Source organism: Bubalus bubalis, chromosome 24 (genome assembly GCF_019923935.1).
Source record: "Bubalus bubalis isolate 160015118507 breed Murrah chromosome 24, NDDB_SH_1, whole genome shotgun sequence".
Taxonomy (NCBI): Eukaryota; Metazoa; Chordata; class Mammalia; order Artiodactyla; family Bovidae; genus Bubalus; species Bubalus bubalis.
The window spans coordinates 20,574,394-20,590,347 of NC_059180.1; the positions used below are offsets into that span (position 1 = coordinate 20,574,394).

Below are 15,954 nucleotides of genomic sequence, written 5' to 3' on the forward strand. Positions count from 1 at the left end.
AGAATTACCCAAAGGACTTCAAAATACAGATCCCCAGACCCTTGTCTGTATCTCTTTAGCTGAGATCTGTTCTAAGTGGGCTACCCAAATAATCCTTAAGCATTCAACCTGTCTGTATTCTGCAAAGTAGCATTGAGAAATTGTAGCGGACATGTGTTGTTTTGACCTGCAAACATCTCTGCCTCAGTGATGAGGTATAAGTGTCTCAATTCTCCTTCAAAAAGCCACCCACCCACACTGTATTTAGTTCCCTAAAGAGGGAAGACTTTAAAAGCCCAAGAAAAGGGCTGGTTAAGTAACTTAAGCTTCAGAGAATAATGTTTCTTCTTCTGGAATTTGAATTTAGGGCCAAAGCAACACAAACACCAAAATCAGATACAACTGATTTGGTTGTCTGGGGAGGTTTCCTCCAGTTCTCTAAAGTACATTATACCCTTTTCAATAAATCTCACTATGCTTGTGTATGCTCCGTGGTTCAGTGGTGTCCAGCTCTTTGCAAACCCCTGGCCTATAGCCTGCGAGACTCCTTTGTTCATGGGATTTTCCAGGCAGGACCATCTCCTTTAGGATGGACTGGCTGGATCTCCTTAGAGTCCCTTGGACTGCAAGGAGATCCAACCAGTCCATCCTAAAGGAGATCAGTCCTGGGTGTTCATTGGAAGGACTGATGCTGAAGCTGAAACTCCAATACTTTGGCCACCTCATGCGAAGAGTTGACTCATTGGAAAAGGCCCTGATGCTGGGAGTGATTGGGGGCAGGAGGAGAAGGGGACGACAGAGGATGAGATGGCTGGATGGCATCACCGACTCGATGGACATAAGTTTGGGTGAACTCCAGGAGTTGGTGATGGACAGGGAGGCCTGGCGTGCTGCAATTCATGGGGTCGCAAAGAGTTGGACATGACTGAGCTGAACTGAGTACTGGAGTGGGTTGCCATGTCCTATTCCAGGGGACCTTCCCGACCCAGGGATCAAACCCGAATCTCTTGTGTCTCCTGCATTGGCAGGTAGATATTTAAGCTAACTCAAGGTGGCTTCTGCTGCATGCAACCAAACAACATTAGTAAAATAGCTGTGGAAGAAACCACACCTACCACAGATATCCCCTCTGCAACTGGTGACAACTGGTCTTTGCTCTACTGGGATGAGGCGTTAATATCCTTAAATAGGAACCAGTGAGTCAGTTTAGACTGTTCTTCCTCAGCCTGCACAGATGGTTCTCAGGCCTGCTTCTGTCTTCCGAAGTTACATCAAAAATCTATACAATAGCTCTTTAAATGTTAAGTGGAAGCCAAGCCTTTGAGCAAGACAGGTCAACTCTCAGACTCTGCCTTGTAAGCTGTTCTTTTCTCATTTGGAACATACACCCTAATTATTGAACACTTTCATCGTGAATGTAGAAGTTATAGACTACAGTGTTAAGTAATAAATAAGAGTCCTGGTGCCCTGCCAGATTGAGATAGGTAGTAGATATATGAGAGAGAGAGTCTGCACTGTTTATAGGCTGAATTGCCCCTGGTACTACTTATCCTTGAGAGATACAAATGAGCTCTGCTATCAGGTGATGATGCAATCGTACCATGATGCCAAGAGGGACGTTCAACCCTAACTGTTGTTTCACTTCCTCGAAGAGCCAGACAGTCTTGGAGCATCATCAGAACAGAATGGTGGGGTGTCCCTGCCTGGAGTTATGTAAGACTAAGCAACCCAGGCTTTGAGAAGACTGCAGCCAACTGTTATGTTGCTTTCTTGGAGCCAGGGAGATCAGACAATGCCAAGGAAAAGGAGGTGGGCCCTTTATCTGAAGACAAGGATGTCCCACTCCACTGGTGCTGAAGCAGGAAGTGAGTGGACCCCAGACTGGCAGAGCTAGGACTTCCCTCCTTGGGGACCAAAGGTGAGTCCACCAATGGGGCCAGAATCTTACCAGGAGCACCTGAAGAGGCCCATGTGGGGACTAAGCTGATGGAGTATCTTAAGAGTGACCACATCCAGAAGCAACTATAGTTGCTTACAGTTATACCCAAGCCTTCACTCAGGTTTGATTTTAATCAAATTAAGCAGGAAGCCTGAGTCCATGCTGGAGGTGAAGTGGCACCAAAAACAACATCACAGAAGACAGTTACAGAAATTCCCAAAGTGATCTTCAGAGTTCTGCCAACAGTCTAGAATAAGATACTGAGCAGAGTTGACAAGGGGACACCAAAATGTATTCAGAAAATGTGGCCTTGTATTTTCACAAGGGTGTATGTTTGTAGACATATCCTACCATACATGGGCTTTGTTGTCTGCTTTCTTCATTCATAATGACTATATAGTCCCATATCAATAACATTTTAATCAGATGACTTTTTATTGAAGTATAATTGATATACAGTGATGTACAGACTTTCTTTTTTAAATTAACTTATTTTTTAATTGAAGGATTAACTGCTTTACAGAATTTTGTTGCTTTCTGTCAAACCTCAACATGAATCAGCCATAGGTATATATGTCCCCCTCCCTCTTTTAAGCACACAGTTTCATGAGTTTTGAATACTGTGTGCATGTATATAGGTGCCAACTCAACAAGACACAGAAAGAACATTCCCATCACCCAGACACTGTAACATTTTAATCACTGTACAGCCTCCTGTCATACGGATATGTTTTACTTACATAAACCCTAATTTCCAGCCATTTAGATTGCTTCCAATTTTTTATAAATATATACATATATCCTTAAATAATTCCTTAGCAAAATCCTTAGGCTAAAAAGGTCATTAAGGCTTTTGATACATGTTGGTAATTATCTCTTGAGGAAGATTACATTGGGTTGGCCAAAAAGTGTACTTGGGTTTTTCATCATATCTTACAGCAGAATCCAAACGAACTTTTTGGCCAACCCAATATTCATTTACATTCATATCACCAGTAATATATTAGAGTGCACTTTCCCTCTCTTCCTCCTGTTCATGTTTTTTACTTTGAATCCTATTTCTTTTGATTTGTATTATTAAGATTATGTTCTATATGTATGTGTGGTTTTTTGGGGGGGCTATATCTTTGACTCTTTTATTTTTAACCTAGTACATTTCTTTCATACAATGCCTAGAATTGTATATTTCTCCAGTCTGATTAGTCTTTGCCTTTTAGTAGAGAATTTCAATCCACTTACACTGGGTTAGTTCCTGATGGCTCAAGCAGTAAAACATCTGTCTACAATGCCCGAAACACAGGTTCAATCCCTAGGTTGGGAAGATTCCTGGAGAAGGAAATGGCAACCCACTCCAGTATTCTTGTCTGGAGACTTCTATGGGCAGAGGCTACAGTCCATGGAGTCGCAAAGAGTCGGACACGACTGAGTGCATGTACAAGGCAACTGATAAACTGAAATTTTTACTTCCGAGATCGCACAGTTCCTTGGCTAATTTTTATCTTGTTCTTATATTTTGTTATATTAACCAAAAATTTTCATTATTTCTATCTCTAAATTGTTTCTTTCATATTAAAAAAGTCTACTTGAACCAATATGTCTATGCCAAGAATTAAACAGTATCTTCAGCAATATGTGAACCGTGAACTTCCTGATGTTCAAGCTGGTTTTAGAAAAGGCAGAGGAACCAGAGATCAAATTGGCAACATCCGCTGGATCATGGAAAAAGCAAGAGAGTTCCAGAAAAACATCTCTTTCTGCTTTATTCACTATGCCAAAGCCTTTGACTGTGTGGATCACAATAAACTGTGGAAAGTTCTGAAAGAGATGGGAATACCAGATCTGCCTCTTGAGAAATCTGTATGCAGGTCAGGAAGCAACAGTTAGAACTGGACATGGAACAACACGCTGGTTCCAAATAGGAAAAGGAGTTTGTCGAGGTTGTATATTGTCACCCTGCTTATTTAACTTATATGCAGAGTACATCATGAGAAATGCTGGACTGGAAGAAACACAAGCTGGAATCAAGATTGCCGGGAGAAATATCAATAACCTCAGATATGCAGGTGACACCACCCTTATGGCAGAAAGTGAAGAGGAACTCAAAAGCCTCTTGATGAAAGTGAAAGTGGAGAGTGAAAAAGTTGGCTTAAAGCTCAACATTCAGAAAACGAAGATCATGGCATCTGGTCCCATCACTTCATGGCAAATAGATGGGGAAACAGTGGAAACAGTGTCAGACTTTATTTTTCTGGGCTCCAAAATCACTGCAGATGGTGACTGCAGCCATGAAATTAAAAGACGCTTACTCCTTGGAAGGAAAGTTATGACCAACCTAGATAGCATATTCAAAAGCAGAGACATTACTTTGCCAACAAAGGTCCGTCTAGTCAAGGCTATGGTTTTCCCTGTGGTCATGTATGGATGTGAGAGTTGGACTGTGAAGAAAGCTGAGTGCCGAAGAATTGATGCTTTTGAACTGTGGTGTTGGAGAAGACTCTTGAGAGTCCCTTGGACTGCAAGGATATCCAACCAGTCCATTCTAAAGGAGATCAGCCCTGGGGTTTCTTCGGAAGGAATGATGCAAAGCTGAAACTCCAGTACTTTGGCCACCTCATGCGAAGAGCTGACTCATTGGAAAAGACTCTGATGCTGGGAGGAATTGGGGGCAGGAGGAGAAGGGGATGACAGAGGATGAGATGGCTGGATGGCATCACTGACTCGATGGACGTGAGTCTCAGTAAACTCCGGGAGTTGGTGATGGACAGGGAGGCCTGGCGTGCTTCGATTCATGGGGTCGCAAAGAGTCGGACACGACTGAGCGACTGATCTGATCTGATCTGATCTGATATGTTTTACTTAGGATCTTTAAATTTACACTCTAAGTTCACTACAGTTTAGTTTTGTAAGCCAGCTTTATTGGGTTATGCTGGTTACCATGGTCAAGCTAGCTTATAATAATACAGTGTGGTAGCTATTTATTTTGTCAGCTCCTCTAAGTCTCCCATTCCTTCTTCTTATATGTTGTTCTCTGAGTCAGAGGGATGCTATATGGTCCAGGCGTGTTAAACTGTAAGAGTTCATTCCCCTAACAACTGAGGACCAACCAATCAGAACCCTTTCCTGGGACTGATTATGAATGTAGGAAGAAGGAAGGCCACTGTGTCAAGTAGGTTTCCATCTTTCCCTAGGGTCAACAGGTTACCAGACATATTTACAGGCATGTCCTGTCTCCAGTAGGAGCAAATAAAGCAAGGACAAGTCAGCTGGGGTCCCAGCAGGAAACGAATGGCATATTCAAATTAGGAGACTTTAAGGCAGGTTTCATTAAAAGGACTGTTTAGAAAAGTGTGGGCATGCTGTTGAGAAACCAAGAGGGAGGGTGCAGTAACTGAGGGCCAATACAAGCAGAGGGAAAAGGAGAGACTTTGGGAGGGAACAGCTGCAGACTACCTTAGGAGAGGAACACTGTCAAAGGGTAAAGCCAAGAAGACCTTATGACAACACCCTGGGCTCACCCTCCAGTCTCCTATCAATCCCTCATCTTAAGCCCAACCAGAAGTCAGAGAGTAAGGGAACCCCCAATGATGCAGCCCTTACAGGTCAGTCTCTCAAGGAGAAAGCAGAGATGATCTGGAAGGACCAAGGAGACAGCTGGCACAGCAGACGAGGGCCAGCTGCAAAATGGTAGACTGTAAAATGGCCACAAGTCCCCACGTCCCACGTGCATCTCTGCAACGAGACTTTGCAGCCCCTACTATCCAGAGGTGAAGTCTGTTTTTCCACCCCAAATCTGATCTTGGCCACAACCACTGTGACACAAATAAAAGCTTGAAAGACACCTATGCTGTGGGGGCTTTCCCCCCTTGCTGTGCTTGGCACCCTGAGACCAGCGTGCAGATGAGCCTAAACTAATGGAGGAAAGGAGACCACATGGAGGAGGAACCAAGTGCCCCAGGCAAGAGGCTGCCAAGTGTCAGTCATGTGCCTGAGGCTACCCTAGGTGATCCCGCACCAAACAAGTCACAGCTGACCAAATGCACGAGAGAGCTCAGCAGTGATCAGCTGAATAGGCCCAGATCAGAAGAATGCCCCAAGCGGCCCACACAATCACCAAACATAATGAACATTTTAAGCCACTAAATTTTGGGATGGTTTGTTACACAGCAAAGCAGACTGATACAGCCAATAATGAGAAAGCATCTTACAAGTACTGGATCCTCAGTTTCAGTATCTGAGACTCTTATCCCTGAAGCTTTTAATCCTTCTCAATGTCCTTCCCATGAGCCAATCTCTTTATCTAGTGCCAATTTGAGTTGGCTTTACTGCACTTTTGATTTTTTTAAATTGTGAATGTTTACTTTTTCTCTACAATTTGATATAGTTTAAAATGAACAGATTAAGTATAAGATAAACTACAAGGATATATTGTATAAGACAGGGCATATAGCCAATATTTTATAAGAACTATAAATGGAGTATGGGCTTTCCTGGTAGCTCAGCTGGTAAAGAATCTACCTGCAATGCAGGAGACCCCAGTTCGATTCCTAGGTTAGGAAGATTCCCTGGAGAAGGGAATGGCTACCCACTTCAGTATTCATGGGCTTCCCTGGTGGCTCAGATGGTAAAGAATCTGCCTGCAATCTGGGAGACCTGGGTTTGATCCCTGGGTTGGGAAGATCTCCTGGAGGAGGGCATGGCAACCGACTCCAATATTCTTGCCTGGAGAACCCCCATGGACAAAGGAGCCTGGCCAGCTACAGTCCATGGGGTTGCTAAAAGTCAGACACAACTAAGCAATTTAGCGTGTGTGCACACGCATGCACACACACACACACAAATGAAGTATAACCTTTAAAATTGTGAAGCATTATATTGTATACCTGTAATTTACATAATCTTATCCATCAGTTATACTTCAATAAAAAAGTAAAGCATGTCACAAAAAGGAAACAAAGATATTTTAAGACAATAGACTCACTGTTATGAAAATCAAAATAAAATCAAATGAAGAGAAATTCTTCATTCTTCTAAAGTTTAAAATAATTTACCCACAAAGCCTATTATTCTGGAGCTTTGGGAGAAGAAAAGCAATGTTCTCATTTCTCTCGATTATTTGCCTGTTATGGTTTTCAATTTTTTCTTGAGATAAAATTGCCAATTTAAAATTTCCTGGAGAATCATCCCTTTCAACCAGATTTTCAAACCCATTAGCATTTATATGCATATTCTTTTAATATGTGAATTTAATATATTCTTTTTAAATTTTCTTTTATTTCTCTTTTATTAAGTCTTCAACATCTAATGCATGATTTATCATTTTTAATATATTTCTTCATAAAGTAAGACTTGATTAAGAAACACAAAATGATACACTCAACATTACTGCCTGCATCTTTCACTGACCTGATTTAGTGATGGAATCAGGAGGGTACAAGGCATAACAATGAGTTTTATTCGGTACTTTGACCATGAATGATAAGAAATTATTATTCCTAAAACCATAAAACACTGGAGGAGTTATCTTTAGACAAACCAGCTAAAGAGTCCTTTTATACTTTTGTAATGCCTGGCACAGAACCTCTGCTCAACAAACTTAGCTATTATTAGCTATTATTTCTTGGCAGGTCAGAGTGTAACCTGCACCCCTTCTTCAGTAGGAGAGATTCCTCCAGGGATAAATCATAATTTAGAAACCATTTTCCGAGTGCCTTCTTTGTGCCAGACACTATTCTGGCTGTGATTCAAGTAGCTTTTCATTGACTACTCACCCCAAACCTATGATTTATGTATTATTTGCCCCATTTTAAAGATACAAACTAAGATCACAGAACTGAAATAATTTTACCAAGATCAATGGAGCTGGGAACTTCAGCACTGTATTTTGACACCAAGGTTTTCTGGCTCCAGAGTCTAGGTTCTTTTTCTCAGCATTGTACTGCAAAATTTCAGGTTTTGTATAAAGTAATGGAAATGGAAAGGCTTCCCAGATGCTAGTGGTAAAGAACCTGCCTGCCAATGCAAGGGACGTAAAAGATTCAGGTTCAATCCCTGGGTCAGAAAGATCCCCTGGAGGAAGGCATGGCAACCCACTCTAGTATTCTTGCCTGGAGAAATCTATGGACAGAGGAGCCTGGTGGGCTACATGCAGTCCACGGGGTTGCAAAGAGTCGGACACAACTGAGTGACTTAGCACTCTCACAATGGAAATGAAAACACAAGTGCATGGTGTAGGTGGAGGAATGGAGAGAACTATCAGTACATCCACGATTAGGGAGATCAGTGGAAAGCCATCAGCTACCTGCACCAAAGGCTTAGGACGCAACAGGCACTGTGCTTAGCGCTTTCACACAATGGCTCTTTAATCCATCTGTGGTTAATCCTTTTGATGCTGATGTAGTTAGCTCTTTTTCATTTTAAGGATTTTTTTTTTTTAATTATTACAACAGATCTATGTGGTTGGTACTAACATCCCAGTTTGTGGATAAAGAAACTGAGCCACAGAGAAGAAAAATGACCACCCGAGATCACCTCATGCATAACTAACATGAACTAAGAAGGTATGACTGACTTCAGAGTCCACATCCTTAACCACCATTGTCTCTGGGTGTGTGTGTGTCTCAGCCACTCAGTCGTGTCCGATTCTTTGTGACCCCGTGAACAGTAGCTGACCAGGCTCCTCTGTCCGTGGAATTCTCCAGGCAAGAATACTGGAGTGGATTGCCATTTCCTCCTCCAGGGGAACTTCCCAACCCAGGGATCAAACCCTTGTCTCCTGCATCTCCTGCACTGGCGAGCGGAGCCTTTACCACTGAGCCACCTGGGAAGCCCATTGTCTCTGGGAGTGATCCATAAACTGCCCAACTTTCCATTTGTCGTTGGAGGAGACTAAGTCACTCAGGGAGCTGGGGCAGGGAATACAAGAGGCCTGTTGTCCTACTGAGGCCGTCTGACTCTCTGAACCACAGTGAAACCTGAGAGTCCTTTATGAAGCCCAGTGTGATGGCCTCCAGGGATACTGTTCCACAGTGACCCCCTGAGTCAACAGAATCTGCAGTAGCTTGACCAGAGATTCTTTCCCCTCCCATGATGAGTGGTCTATTTCTTTACCACTTGAATTTGGGCTTGGCCATGAGACTACTTGGGGGGCTTCCCTGGTGGTTCAGTGGTAAAGAATCTGCCTGCCAATGCAGGAGACACAGGTTTGATCCCTGGTCCAGGAAGATCCCTTGGAGTAAAAAATAGCAATCCACTCCAGTATTCTTGCTGGGAGAACACCATGGACAGAGGAACCTGCAGACTACAGTTCATGGGGTCGCAAAGAGTCAGACACGACTGAGCTACTGAAGAATAACATGAGACTACTTGGTCCAGGGGTACATTGTCAAACATGATGCATGAGCTGGAAAAGCACTGATGCATTGGGATGTGCTCTTCTTGGAACCCTGAAACCACCATGTGAACAAACCAGAGCTGGTTAGCTGGAGGATGAGAAGCCATGTGGAGAAGAATCAAGGCGCCTAGGCCCACAGCCAGCTCGCTGCCAGTCATGTGAATGCAGCCAGCCTAGATCATCCAGCCATTAGGCCGACACAAGCAAGAATCCCTTAATCTTTGTGCCCAGGGCAAGTCCTGCACTTGACTTATCCTAGTTCAAGCCCTCAGAGACAAGCTTCTCTTTCTAATTCTGAGATCTCAGAACCAATAGGATCCCTACAGATGATCAGATGTAGCACCCAGGAACTCTGCCATGTTTTGAGGTCCCCCAGTGGTGGGTGCCCATATGTATTGTCTATTCCCATTGGCATTGAATGGTTGGGTCAGTAGCTGGGTTCACTGGGACAGAGCTTGATTCATAAAATTCCCATCAGGTAGCCTAATATGCCATGATAGAGATCTAGAAGGCTGCCAACCACACAAAGATCTACTAATACTCAGAATATTCCTCAGCTCAGGTTGGACTTGGAATAGCAGAGGGCAGAAGACAAAAAGGACAATTCCTTTCTCACAAATGGAGGCAGCACTTTTCTACTCCATGAGCTCGCTGCATACCTGCTCCTCCAAGGTCATACAAGAGGAGGGCACCCCTCCTGATCTGCATGAGCCTCAGAGAGCCTGGCCAGGTAGGCGAACAGGTGTGGCCAGATATTTAATCATGTCTCCAACCATGGACAGAAAAAGGTCAATGAACAAAGTCAACCCAGTTCAGGAGTCTGGACCAATTCATCATCCTTGGTGCCAACTGGCCTTCTTGGAACTGTGTCCAGAGATTGGTTGCCAAATCTATGCATGCTGGCTGCAGGGAGGACTGCCTGCTCTCCCCATGCCCAAGGCAATGAAAGACTACACTGTTCCATTCACACAGAGCAGGGTCTCCTACAACTTATGGCGCCTACACATGCCTAGGAAGGACGACTGCCAGGTGGCAGGCAGAGGACCTATTCATTCAGCAGAGCTACCTGGTAGACATCTGTCCTCGTTGTCTACCCAGCACACATTCACTGTTATTCATTACCATTGTCATTATCATCCTCAATATGTACCAGACACTGTCCTAAACATACACACCAGATATTCCGACCAAGGTTATCAGGCAGGGACTATTGTTTTATTCATTTTCAATTGAGCAATCTAAAGCATAAATGGACTGAAGTACTTTGCCCAAAGTCAAGCATACCTGAGCCTCGAAATGCTGGCTCCATCCATAGTGTGATTTTAACCAGTACACAATACCGCTTCTCTAATTTTCCTTCAAGGGACCGACCACCTCTCTCCCACTCTCAGACCTCTCCAGAGGTAAGACCATACCAGGCGTGCCGATCAGCATAACGATCCTCAGTTACATGTGGCCCAGGATTTACTGAGACGTGAGCTCGTCACTAGAATTGCAGCACTGACAGGACATGAAGACTAAAGGTACCAGGGCCGGCATGCTCCCATGGGAGAAAAGCCTCCTTGAAACAGAAACCAGAAGACAACAGAAGAAACCAGAAGAAAACTGAGCCAAGAAATGGAGAAAGAGATCCCTGAAGATCTCATTTCAGCACCTTGATTCACTGGGTCGAGCTTTTCAGTTTCAGGGACCAAAATTTCCCTTTCCACATAAAATAGTTTGAGCTCCTTCTCCCTCAGGCAACATAAAAAGCCAAGGAATAAAGAGGGGCTATGGGAAACAGCATCCTCCTGGCTGCTTTCTGAGTATCACGCCTCGATCTGCATGAACATTCAGAGCTGCATAATGGAAGCAGGCTGTCCCCCAAACTTACCTTCTCTCCTGGGTACAAGGGAAGGAACTGCACTAAAAGGGTCAGGGAGTGTGATCTGAGAGAACATGAAGAATGGTCCCATCTTCGTCTCTGCAAATAGGCCTGTGAGGGTTTTGGTTGTTCTCTGTTGCCTGGAGTTCCTAAACCCAAATAGCACAGTCTGCAAAATAACGGCAGTATCAGCTCTAGAGTGTGCATGGCCTGCCCCTGATCTGCAGCAAAATGGCAGATGACCACTTTTAGAAGGCTAGCAAGAGCACATGTAACAACAGAAGGTAGTGACTACCCACTTCGAGCAAGCTGAGATCAGCTATCCACTCTAAGTGATCAAGATAAGACCAGTGGGAGACAAAGCCAATGGGGAAAATGCCAGGAAGGTGAACCAAAGCAGGAACAAAATAAGAGAACTGGGGGTGACAGACATACAGAGTTCATGACTGGGCCAACAGCAGAGCGTGCATGGTGGAAGGGCCAGGACGGTTTCAGCTGCATGGAAAAGAATACCCTTACTTTACCAGTAAGAGGTGCTTCTTATCTCACATACACAGTCTGAGCATAAGAGAACTCAGCGTTGGCTCAGCAGTTCATCAATGTCATCCATGATCCAGGTTCCTTTAATTCTTCCACTCGGCCATGCTCAGAATGTCAGTCATAGCTTTCTCATTCACCCTAAGGGCTGCCACAACTCCATGCATTATGTGCCCACTCAAAAATGTCCACCAGAACAAAGAAAGGAGTATCTTCCTTTATCAGAAAGGAATGTCTTTCCTAGAAGCCCTGCTCAGACTTCCCCTTGGGTCCCACTGAGCAGAACTGAGTCACGTGCTCATTCACTAGCTACAAAGGAGCCTGCGAAAGCAAGCAGCAGGCATCTTCAGCTTTATACTAAAAGGTGGCCTTTGCCAGAAAGAAGAGTGAGGGTGAGGAATGGCTGTTGGATAGGCGATCCACATGTACCCCAAACTTTAGGTAAACTTGTACCAAGACTTTAGCCACAGAGCACGCAAACACAGCACTCAGGCTGTCATTCACTTAATATTTTCCTTAAGTCAATTTATCTTTTTCAATTTTTATTTATTTATTTTTGGCCATACCACACAGCATATGGGATCTTAGTTCCCCAACCGGGGATTAAACCTGCACCCCCTGCACTGCAAGTGTGAATTCTTAAGCACTGGACTGCCAGGGAAGCCCCTATCTTTTGAAAGGAAAGTGAAAATGAAAGTCACTCAGTCATGTCTGACTCTTTCTGACCCCATGGACTATACAGTTCATGGAATTCTCCAGGCCAGAATACTGGGTAGCCTTTCCCTTCTCCAGGGGATCTTCCCAACCCAGGGATCAAACCCAGGTCTCCCACATTGTGGGCGAATTCTTTACCAGCTGAGCCACAAGGAAGCCCTATCTTTTGTTTAACCCTAAACACCTTTACTTACGTGGGAAATTTTAAATCCTCACCATAAATGACAAACCACTACTAGATACATTTTTCAAACCATATTAAAATAAAGCAATAATGATCAAAACAGTTTATTTGCCTGTTTTACCCAGGAGCATCCCTTATCCCTCAACAGTAATCACAGTTTGGGTTAAACGGAGCAGGAAAATCTCACTTCCTCCTAATTCTGGGGCCCTGACAAAGAGTTCACAATTTAACCCTTGCTCATCAACCCCATGCCTCAGCCATAAAGATGAAGACATTGTGCTAAATCATAGAAGGGAAACTGGTTTCTTGAAGTCATGCACCCCTCTCAAAATGTTTTGTTTTGTTCCCATTAAGATGAAAATAGTCTCAGAGGCCGTAGGGACTGTGACATCCTGACTTTTTGTCTCAGTATACTCACAGTCACCCAAAAGGATGCATCGACTACGGACAGAGAGAGGTGGCCAGCGGCCGTTACTTACATCAGAGGCTGGGCCCTTGTCAGCGCCCGGGCAGGAAAAGGTGACAAATTCATGGCACCGCTTGTGCACGACAAAACAGCAGACTGCAAAAGAGAAAATGAGGGCAGGAGGGAAGGGAGAGGGGAAGTGGAGAACAGGAAGGGAGGGGAAGAGAGGAAGACAGCGTTAGGCCTGGACTTCATACTCAAAGGCTTTATAATCAGATAAACAATGCCTTCACTTTCTGCCCCTTGTCTTCTATTGAAGTCAAACTCCTGGGTACACCGGTGCGAGAACCTACAACACAAAAAGTGAACCCTAGGATAAACAATGGCTTTTAGTTAATAACCATGTATCAATATTGGCCCATCAATTGTAACAAATGTACCACACTAATGCAAGATTCTTTAAAAGTGCTTTACACATTAATTCACTTAATATTCCTAACAACACTCTAAGGCATGTTATTTCATTTTTTCACATTTTTTAATATTATTTTCCATTATGACTTATCATAGGGTATTGAATATAGTTCTCTTCATGTTTTAATTGAGATATAATTGATATAACCTTATATTAGGTTCAGGTATATAACATAATGATTCCATACATACATTTATAAATGATCATCACTATAAGTCATCAACATCCATCACCACACACAGTTGTAAATTTTTTTCTTGTGATAAGATTTTTTAAGATTTACTCTCTTAGTGACTTCCAAATATACACTGCATGCTCAGTCATTGTGTCTGGCTCTTCTGCAACCCCGTGGACAGTAGGCCGCCAGGCTCCTCTGTCTATGGGATTTCCCAGTAAGAATACTCGAGCGGGTTGCCATGCCCTTCTCCAGTGGATCTTCCCAACACAGGGATGGAACACATCTCCTGCACTGGCAAGCAGATTCTTTACCGTTGAGCCACCAGGGAAGCCCAAAGATACACTACGATACTACTAACTATAGTCACCATGCTATTTATTGCATCCCCTGAACTTATTTATTTTGACCACTTTCACCCATGTCACCCATCCGACCCTAATCTCTGGCAACCACCAATCTGTTCTCTGTATCCACAAGTTCACTTCCTGGTTTTGGTGTTTTGGGTTTCCTTTTTTTTTTTTTTTTTTTTTAAGATTCCACATACATGTGAGTTAACATGGGATTTCTCTTTCTCTTTCTGATTTATGTCACTTGCAAACGTTAATAATAGGGGGAACTAGGGTGGAAATGAGGTTGAAGGAATGTACAGAAACTGTATTTTAGTTTTTCTATATGCCTAAAACTGCTCAAAACACCAACAATAAATGAACAAAAATAAAAAACTGCAGGAGGAAAATAGCAGGGCAGAGGAGGAACATAATAAAGAGATTTTAAGGTGTTAACTAAACACAATATGTAGATGTTGTTTGGGTCCTAATTTAAATGAACTAATAGATTTTTAATAATTGTGAGATAATTAGAAAATGAATGACTGATTTTTTGATAATATGAGGGAATTTTTGTTATTGGTATTAGGGAATTATAATTTTTTATATAATAAGGGTATTACGATTTTTTTTGTTATTCTTACTTCTAAGGATACATCCTATAATCTTTATTAATAAAGTGATTCAATTCAAAATAATTCAACATGACAGAAAGGAGACAGAAAGGGTAATAGATGGGAAAAAAACATTAGTCTTGACTGATTATTAGTGAACCTGGGGGTAATTCCCTGGCAGTCCAGTGGTTAGGACTCTGTGGTTCCACTGCCATGGGCTCAGGTTCAATCCCTGGTCAGGGAACCAAGATTCCACAAGATGGCAAAGCTAAAAAGAAGAGTTCCAAAGGGGTCAATTTCTTTCTCCTTTTTCTGTTATTATTTATTGCATTTTGTAAGTAATATATGCTTTGTATAAAGACATCTGTGTCAAACAGCATATATATGTTTGTTGTGAGTAGGGAAGTCCTCTGTGCCTATATGTCTGTGAATGTTGAGAGTAATATATGAAAGTGAAAGTGAAGTCTCTCAGTCATGCCCGACTCTTTGTTACCCCATGGACTGTAGCATACCAGGTTCCTCTGTCCATGGGATTTTCTAGGCAAGAGTACTGGAGTGGGCTGCCATCTCCTTCCCCAGCGGATCTTCCCAACTCAGGGATCGAACCTGAGTCTCCCACATTGCAGACAGGCACTTTACCATCTGAGTCACCAGGGAAGCCCTACATGAGTAATACATGCTGCTAAGTCACTTCAGTCGCGTCCGACTCTGTGCGACCCCAAAGATGGCAGCCCACCAGGCTCCCCCGTCCCTGGGATTCTCCAGGCAAGAGCACTGGAGTGGGTTGCCATTACTTTCTCCAATGCATGAAAGTAAAAAGTGAAAGTGAAGTAGCTCTGTCGTGCCCGACTCTTAGCAACCCCATGGACTGCAGCCTTCCAGGCTCCTCCGTCCATGGGATTTTCCAGGCAAGACTACTGGAGTGGGGTGCCATTGCCTTCTCCTCCAACCCCCATAGACGGCAGCCAATCAGGCTCCCCCGTCCCCAGGATTCTCCAGGCAAGAACACTGGAGTGGGTTGCCATTTCCTTCTCCAGGAGCAGTGGCCAAAAAATGCCAGTGATGGTTATCGCTGGGCAATAGGACTACAGATTATTTTTACTGACAACCTTACATCTATATTGTTTGAAATGGTGACAAAAGAGTATATGCTAATTACATAATATCAAGGGAAATAAGCCTACTTTCATTTTGAAACAAAGAGTCAAAGAAAAACAAAGATCAGGAAATGAAAAATATGATTGCCCAAACTGGAAAGTCAGTGGTTGGGCTGGTACAAAATGGAGAACAACTAAAGAGGAACTTAGCAAATTGGAAGTCTAATTTGAGTGATTTCCCCAGAATTTTG

The 15,954-nt window shown here is 43.3% G+C and overlaps 1 protein-coding gene across 3 annotated transcripts in view; it reads right to left on the reverse strand.

The window, feature by feature from the left end:
* The window catches only part of PRKCB (protein kinase C beta), a 378,634-nt gene that overhangs the window by 200,542 nt on the left and 162,138 nt on the right, over window positions 1–15,954 (reverse strand). For all 3 annotated transcript variants that reach the window (XM_006071162.4, XM_006071161.4, XM_044936131.2), the window contains one exon: window positions 13,087–13,169. In XM_006071162.4, the coding sequence (XP_006071224.1) occupies window positions 13,087–13,169 (83 nt within the window). The remainder of the gene's footprint in view (window positions 1–13,086; window positions 13,170–15,954) is intronic.